General features: G+C 43.0%; 1 protein-coding gene across 1 annotated transcript in view; it reads left to right on the forward strand.

The window, feature by feature from the left end:
• LOC116950815 (uncharacterized) overlaps positions 1-8586 on the forward strand; it is a 32685-nt gene extending 24099 nt beyond the window's left edge. Inside the window, exons 24-29 of the mRNA XM_032968902.2 lie at positions 463-587; positions 1520-1581; positions 2627-2775; positions 3764-3954; positions 5780-5863; positions 6413-8586. Of these exons, the coding sequence (XP_032824793.2) occupies positions 463-587; positions 1520-1581; positions 2627-2775; positions 3764-3954; positions 5780-5863; positions 6413-6451 (650 nt within the window). The 3' untranslated portion in view covers positions 6452-8586. The remainder of the gene's footprint in view (positions 1-462; positions 588-1519; positions 1582-2626; positions 2776-3763; positions 3955-5779; positions 5864-6412) is intronic.
• The last annotated feature ends 465 nt before the right edge of the window (positions 8587-9051 follow it).

Here is a 9051-nt window from a genome sequence, read left to right on the forward strand (position 1 = left end):
GTGCATCCTTATTTGTTGCTCGCACCACTGCTGGTGGGAAGGGCTTTCATGAGAGGGGGAACTCGAGAGCCTTTTTATAAGAGGGTATTTTTGGCCTATTCTTCCACAATGGCCAGACCTTGTCAAAGGTGAATATGCACATTTTACCAACACGTGACCAGCTGATCGACTAACTGGGGTTTTTGCATTAACTGCCCTGTCAGATGATCAAATCGGACTGGAGGTCTCTGGATTACAAATCCCAGTGTGCGAACAATTTTGCCACAGCAGCATTCCTTCACCACTGTTTCCCTTTAAATCCATTAAATCCATTGACACTTGGTAAATGCTGCATATAATATATATAATGTACAATGCTGGGACCATAATTCATGTAAATTTTAAAGACGAGCATTTGTATGTATGTATTTCCACCAACCTTTCCCTAACACGTGCAATTTTTTTTTTACTTGCTGTTTTCAGGCAACCTATCCAACTATGCCACACGGATGATTACACTCCGCATCCTTAACAGGGATTACTCTACCGACCTAACCAACATCAGCAGCATTGCCTACAAAAACCTCGCCAAAGCAGTTTGGATTGGGGTGAGCAGATAAAATGCACACTGGTACATTTTTCTTTCTAATAATAACATGCCGCCTCCAGAAATGCCTCGCCAAGTATCAAGATTCGGGGAGGTGGCCTACATTGGAAAACAATTAATACTTTTCTTAAATCTCCCCAGCAGTAAAACTCAACAAACAGTTGGTTGCGTGTATTGAGGCAAAGTATGAGTATCCAAACCTCGTCTAAGAGGTCTGGCCAGGGTGGAAGAGTAGGCTAAAATTCGTTCAGAAGGGGGGGGTGATAGTTTCTCCTAGTTGAAAGTCTGCCAGTAGTAAGCAAGCAGTTAAAAAAATCCGAGTCAAATATTTCCTCCAAGCATCAGGATGTTTGATACTCTGTATTGTAGGTAAATCTACAGTAATATAATCAGCCTGGGACGTTTATGATAGTTTAAAATATTAAGGTACAAGGTACTCGATTTGCGTATTTTTTGTTAACCAATCGGATCTTTGTGAAGCCCTTGGTACTAAAACACTGGTATTCAACCTTAAGCAGCCATCTCAAACGGTAGGCGATGGGGAGCAGTTGGAAGCCACAAACTACAATTGAACCTTATGGCAGGACCCCGGGGTCCCATAAGCCCCCCCTGGCTCTCGCATAAACTGCGTTGCGACGTAATTTTATGTCGATTGAAGGCGAACGATACGGCAATATAGTCCTCTCATCGAGCTCTACATGATGCGCTAATCAAAGTTTCAAGTTTTGTTTACGACTACGGCAATTTTGGTAACGATGGGTGCTCGGTGAAGAACGAGAGGATTTATTTCTGATGGGTCGTGGCGTTCATGTGTGCAGTGGGACGGAGTCGCCAAAAATGCATTAATTATGCTTTTTACTTCCGATTATTTGGGGCCCCAGGGTCCTGCCATAAGGTTCAATTGCTGATCCATCCGTTCTTGATGTTTTGCAGATTAATGATGTGCTGAAACCAAAGCATAACAACCTGCAGTACATTATCATCAAAACCTTCAGGTATGTTTTAAATTACCTATTATACCCTTGGAGGGGCACAACCATAACATTTATTTATGGCGCATTTCCCATTAGCTGGAGGCTGATGTAGGTGGATGCGAAAAGACCAGGTTTGTGAATGCCAATAGGAAATGACGGTTGCATTATCCACGAACAGGCGACCTGTAGTTTACAATGTAAGACGAATCCTTTTCAAACAACTGTTAAAAAAAAATAATCAAACAAGGGCTACTAAATGGACAGTACAATTTTATCACTTCATAAACCTTAATTGAGATTAGTTCTACATTTTAATTTTTACAAGGGGGTACCACGGTGAGATGTTAACTACTTTGCCTGGTATACAGGAGGTCGTGGGTTCGATGCCAACCCTTGACACCTATATATTTGGAGGTTGTATGTTCTCCCTGTGGTGATGTGGATTTTTCTCCGGGACCTCCGTTTTATTCTGTCCACATTTAGAAGCATGTATTTAGATTATTTTACTGCTATAAATTTCCACATTGTTAGCCACTTAGTTGAGCTAGAATTTGTGTCCAGGTCGCTTTTGAAAAATACCTATATAGTTCAGTGGGCCTTGCCTGGTAAAATAAAAAAAAACATTTTGAGTTTTTAAGAGTGCAATTCACCAATGGCTGCCGAGCACAAGTTAATAAATTGCAATATGGTAATCTCCATACGTGATGTACACAGTGGACAAAGGGCACAATGGTTAGCCACCTGCACTGTGAATGCAATGGGACCCGAGTTATTCTCAACCACGGATAGCATCCGTGACGAGTAGCGTATCAGCTGTTCTTGGGGCCTCGCCTTTATGAAATCGACTTGCACAAGTATGGTTAAGCAACCTCCACGTCACGTGCATTACCAATTAACTGGCCACACCCAGCATAGCATTTGGTGTTCCTCATTTTTCAATGTACGTTCACATCAGCTTATGACCTGGTCCCCAGCCACTGGGGATATGTAACAAACTGTGTACTGATTCTCCTGAAGCAAAGAGGCTGCTGTTGATTATTCACGCTCGTTTTGTTCCCTGTTGCAGGTCTGGCTCTGTGATAGTCGATTCAACAGCTGTATATGCAAACACGCCACCCTCATCGCAGGATGTTGTGAATGAGCTGACCGCCAGCGGTGTCTTGCTCGGTAACCTGCAGCTCGACGCCGCAGGAAGCAGCGTGGATGGCATTGCACGTAAGTCTTTGCCGAGCCCAATCTCTTCCCCCCCCCCCCCCGTCCAGGCCCCTTTTTATCAAGGTTGCTGGGCCTATGAAATTCCGGCGGCGGCGGCAGCAGCCGTCTATTGGTGATCGGCATATCCCATCTCTTCCTGATGTTTCCCTATCATTCTTCACCGTGTATGGTGCATCCATCTTTGCATTGCACGGACTTGCACTCTGTTGCCTTCAACTAATGTTGCCAAGGCTTTACTGGGATACTGGTTTTTACTTTTCTCAAGTTCTTAGTTTGCAGGTTTTGAGCCAAGTCAACCAGTGACTTTGCACATGCAAATACCTTTCCTGTTTTAAAAAATGTTTCCAGACGTTTTCCAAATTCCAGGTCTGAGAATGAACCCAGGTCAGACATTAATATTAAAAGCGGATAACAAGTTTCTGCCATGCACTTTGTGACTAGAAGTCAATTGTAGGTTTTTGGAGAGCCTACGATATCAGCTTCTGTGGGCCATTTCACAGAGGATTGAACTACTTTGTGAGATGCAAATGCTTATTGTCTCCTAAATTGATAGCACAGTTGAGATTAAAAATCTAGAAATGGCAAACAAAATGCAAGTGCATATAATAGATAATATTTGCACACCCTAATTGCATGACACAAAGCAAACGGTAACAATGAGCAGGGTTTTATACGAGTCAATTGTTACTTTAAAGATGCTTGTGCATGAATGCATTATTCGAGTTAAAGGGGGCGGAGAGGTAAACACTGCTTGGCATGCTGCTCTACGAACCTGGTGACCCACCTTCGAATTGCAGCCACGCCTAACATCATTTGAAAGTGATATCGGATCCAAGCCTCCCCTTCTCTGCCCCATTCTTCACCAATATTCACTGATCAGTGTTAAGTGTTGCAACAAAAAAATCTGCGCAGAACCACCCACATGGTGTTGAGAGCATGGTTGGAATGTTTTATGTACGTGTGCATGTGCCATTTGGTTTTTCTTCAGCAACGACCAGCACGACCAGCACGACCAGCACAACGGCCACAACCATCGGCAATCCATCTGCTGCCTCCCCAAACACTGCACTGCCGTGCAACCCCCAACTCCAGCGTTGCCAGTCTGTACCAGCGTGGGGAATCGCCATCATCATCCTCGGCATCATCGGCATTCCGGCTCTCATCCTGCTGAGCGTTCTGGTGAGAGCCACATGTTGATCCAGCACTCGCTAAAATTTGCTTCAGTGACCTTGTCTCACTGGCAATCTGTTGCCTTATCACATTCTCGCCTACTTCCACCGAGGTTGCAGTACCCATGGTCTTAACTAGTTGATTTCTCCACCTACAGACTATTTATTTAAAGGAGATCCACGTATCTTCTTGAGGCACTTTATCCAGCAACTCCACTCTCTGCCGCACTTGGTCTTTCCCGTGCCCGCCGCACATGTCATCAGTTATCTACACACAAGCCCCGTGTTTGCATCACGCCCCCGCAAACTCCACCCAAGTTCTCCTATATACACCCTGCTGCCTTTTCTCCCTTTCTCCAATCCTCCTTCGGTCTTCTCCACCGCCAACGGTCTCCTCCACCCCTTTCCCTCGTGCCATTTTTATTTTTCATCTATCTCTTCGCACCTTTTTATTTTTATTTCCGGCACTTGCCGAGTGGCTGCCCGAGTGGCTGATCGGAGGGCTTCTGACTTTGCATGCTGCTGGCACAGCCCCCCCCACCCGGTCCGCTATCCACCGACGGCTCCATTGGTCGTCCTCTCCGGCCCTTTTGGACTATAATTCGTGAGGGCCGCCTCCTAAGCGGCCCTTTTACATTATTCTACCACCACCGCAGGTCGCATGCGAGAGCCATGTGCTCTTGCACACACACGAGAATGTTGCCATGCAGTAGTTTTAACCCCGCCACCCGAGTTTGAGTCCCAGCCACGGCTAATCAATAGCGAGTCATATCGAAACTGGCGCCTCTGCCTTGTTTCACCAGCCCAGCACTGACCACCGTGGTGAAGTATGGTCAAACTACCCCCTCCGATGATACGGCATGGGGAGAGCCTTTAATCCAGCAGTTGGATTGCCCAGGTCTACAACGTTTGAAAACAATGGCCCAGGAAAGCAGTCGGTTCTCATGTTTTTATCAAGAGAACGCCCTTCTAAGGACTTTGTCATATACCAGCTTCTGAGAGAACATAATAAGATCTTAAGAGCTGACAAAGCCAGGCATGTGGGCATGCATTCACCATGCCATTCTACCTAGACTTGACTTGGGGCTTAGTGGTTCTTGCTGTTTCGTTAGCCATTACATGTGATGTGAATTTTCGGGACAGAACAATGAATGTGTTCTGCCCTAACCTTGCAGTGATGGTGTCCTCCAGTGTTGCAGTAATCTCACAGATTTGCAAACTGCACGCATGGGTCTGTGCGCACACAATGCACTCCCAACCCATTGAGCTGTATTTCAGCTGTGGCCGTTCGTCCCAACATGTGCTTTTTTTAGTCGTGAGGTATTAGAGGAAATGAAATGTAGAAACCCGGTGTTTGTGCAGGGCTCGGAGTGAACTGCAGTGTTTGCTATCAATACACCCGGAGTGAGTGGCCGTTGGTCAGCTTTAAGCTTTTGTCAGGAGTCGGGCATTAAATGATTATTGCTGCTGAGATAATAACTGTTGTTAACACAGCCTCCAATCTGATAATTGCTGAAAAAATAAGAGCCACCACCTGGTTAAGTGGGGTATAATAAATAAATGAATCCCATTCTCGATCCACAGTGGATGAAAGCATAGACCCCTCCCCCCCCCCACACCATGTTGGTCATGGAGTTGACCATACTTCACCATCCTGGTCAATGCGGTTTTATGTAAAGGGCAGGACCAGAATCTGATGTAATTTGCGACTGATTTGGGAAGTGCTTGCCAGCAGTGGAATGAGCAAGCAATTTCTGGACTGAAAACTTGACTTGTATTAATCTTGCGTGCTGCGCGGATTGTCCTAACTTATTACGATTGTGTTTTTTTTTCAGGGTGCAAAAGGTCACCTAAAATTACCAAAGTTGACTTCCTACGACTTCAAGCCAAACCAATTTAAGTTTGGGGAAGGATATGATGTAAGCGGTTGACCACACAAGGACACATGCTCACGTGCTAGCACATCAAAATACTCTACATGCTTGGACAATGGCAAAAATCACCTGTCCAGATATCAAAAGTTGGCTATCAAAAATACTACTACAGTCTGGCCCAGAGGGATCTGTGGTGGCTTAACACAAGGAATGTAATCGTGCATCAATTCGTCATTATGATAGAAATTTTACAGTCCCAATACATTGAAAATGTCCCTGTGTGGATCTATTTACAAGTTATGTGCAGACGTGAGCTGCTATATATAGGCTAATGGCACAAACGACTGTACAAATATGGGAGAAAAATTAAACGATACAAATGCAACTGAAAACAATACTAAAATGGTTTGCCCATGGAGTGAATTGTCACATGCCTATTATAACACGCGCATTTATCTTTGGAAAAGGTCCTGAATGATTTTTAAAAATATGCTTATAATAAAATACAGATGTTGTGAAATATCACTTTCTCTGGATTGTTTACATTTTCGCTAATTTTGTGCGCCCTGCTGCTCCATGCTGCTGTTTTCACAGACTGTAGGGACACACTATAGCTACCAAGGCGGGCCTTGAAGATGGGCCACTTTCGGACACGAGGAACCATCCCATGTGGACAACGAATGCAATATGTATTTAAGGGGCATGTCTGTAAAAAAAAAATATCTTTTCGTTTTTAAGTTATAATGGCATCGAGCGGTGTGCAACATGAACAGCCATGAGTTATCAGAATGAAAAGTTGGCTAAGTCTGGCTTGGACTGAATAGATGTAAATTTGAAATACAGTTAACCTTTCCAGCAAGAGGCATTTTGAAAATAGAGAAACGGTCGAGAATTATTGTAACGTACTGTTCTAAATGAAGGAACTTGATTTTATTAAATAAATTGTCACCAGGGTTGTGTATGCTATTAAGAATAGGCTGTGCAGCCACTGCCCATAAACATTTGTTTTAATTAATGGGAATTCCACGTTGCAAAATAGTTTAATCGATATACAATGTGTGGTTTTGAAATTTTTCATTGTTTGTCAAGGTAAAGTTTTAACCAGATGAGGTTTTTTTTTTTATTTTAACTTATGACCGCTGACAATTTTAGAGCGCGCAAAATGTATTTTTTGTAATGCATCCAAAAAATACCATGCCAGAAAAGCATTCGCATTATTAATTCACTGAAAAAAAAGTTCACCAAACGTGTGGCGAGAACCTAATGTGTCTTTTAAAATATTGTATAAATTGTACAACATTTCCCTTCACATGCAGAGCAGTCGCTGTATGTAATATAGCCTCTAATAACGAAACGGCCTAAGACTTGGACGACCAAGCAACTGGAGTCTAATGAGGCATATATATGGATCAGTCGACAGGCACAATATTCCCAGCATCTTATTCCACCTAACGACAAACCCATTCTATACATCTAAATCGGCCCAAGCCCCCCTCCTGTAAATCACCCGACTTCTCTGTGTGGCTACCCTCCCACGTAGAATCTCTCCCCCTTTCCCCATCCCCTGTGGAAATGGACACACTGCTGCGTGCAACATTGAACTTCGTTTGCACCGTACGTAGCCAACCGTGCTCATTGGAGGTGCAAGGGAAAGACGACAAACTAAACACAAAGCAGTTCTAAAATGAATGCGGTTTTTTTTTCCAATCTAGATTTAAAAGTGCATAGCTCTAATGGCTTCCTAATAATATAATTTCTTGGCTTATTGGTCCCATGTTAATACTTTATCCCTTCTCTTATTTCCCATGGTCTCTCTTCCATTCATGTTCCTTTTTATTTAACCATATAATTACATCCCTTAGATTCTACTTCCCTCTTCAACAGTGAGCCACAGGTAAAAAGTTGCAAGTCAACCACAACCAGCTCACGTCACACTTATGAAAACCCAGTAAAGAATAGCCGTGCCGCACCGACGAGCATTTAAGCAAAAGTCGAATGACAAGATAGGAGAGGTGACTTCAAGGAATTGTGCAAATGGATCCTCTCGACTCTGTTAGAAGCCAGTGAATATTTAAATTTACATCATTGTTGAACCGTACAACTCTTACCCTTGACAACGTTGGGGAGGGGGTAACTTGGCAGAGTTTACCTGTAGTCTAAACACCTGGAACCATTCACTGTCGAGACATGCCTAACTTCCACAATGAATGCTATTTGGTGTTGAATTGTTTGTATGCGTGTGGTTTTTGTTGCTGCTGCCACGCCGTTTGACAGAACAGCGTGGGTAAAACGCCATTTTCGGATGCCTTTTTTCTGCCTTTGGCCATTCATTGCAAAGGGTCACATTTAGATTCTCTTTCCTAAATGAATAATTGAAAATTTTAATGAGCTTCCAAAATTCAAGCAACCGATGTAATCTCTTCATGTTCAATTATGTATTAATATAAGAATATTATAGTCTGCAGTATTAAAATATTTGTGGGTAATGAGAGTTGATGAAAACATTTATTTTTGTATAATGGCGATCTGTGGCGACTTCTTTGGGTAGATGTACTATGGTATGTATAAACATGTTTTAAAACTCATGCATTTTTTTTATTGGTGTTTCACAATGGTATAAATACATTGTTGTAACGGATATTTAAATTACTTAGTTCAACTTATTAAATGTACCTGAAGTGTTTTGGGATGAAAGCATGTATGGATTGAGACGAAAACAATACTTCTGTGTATACTGCATTGTACAAATAAAGATATTTTTAATTGTCGGTCGTTTCATTGTTTTTTATTGTAATTCTAATTCTTGTAAACTATACATTTGAATTCGCAGTCGCTATACATTTCTTTAGCTGGATGAAGGCCTCCCCCACTGCCCGTCATGCTATCTGTTTTTATCCTACTTCACCATCCTGATCAGGTGAATGCAAGTAAAAGGAGACCCAGGACCGATTTGGATATCACACTACTGATATTATCCATGGCTGGTTGCCGGGTTGAGAACAGTGCTGGCCACTTTTAACGCTCCATCCTTATATTTACCGTTTACTCAAACTATCTCATTGGAATTAAAACCTGGGTTCCTCGCCCTTCAACCTTCCCTGTCCAGCGTGGTGATGATGGATGCTCATCAAACGCCTGACGTACATAATGTTGGGAGGGCTTCGTCGGTGTGGGCGATTTAAAGGGTCCTAAATTAAATGAACGAACTGTGCCAGATTCCCAACTTGGTGAAA

Source organism: Petromyzon marinus, chromosome 40 (assembly GCF_048934315.1).
Source record: "Petromyzon marinus isolate PM22_M1 ecotype Great Lakes invasive population chromosome 40, UKy_Petmar_22M1.pri1.0, whole genome shotgun sequence".
NCBI lineage: Eukaryota > Metazoa > Chordata > Hyperoartia > Petromyzontiformes > Petromyzontidae > Petromyzon > Petromyzon marinus.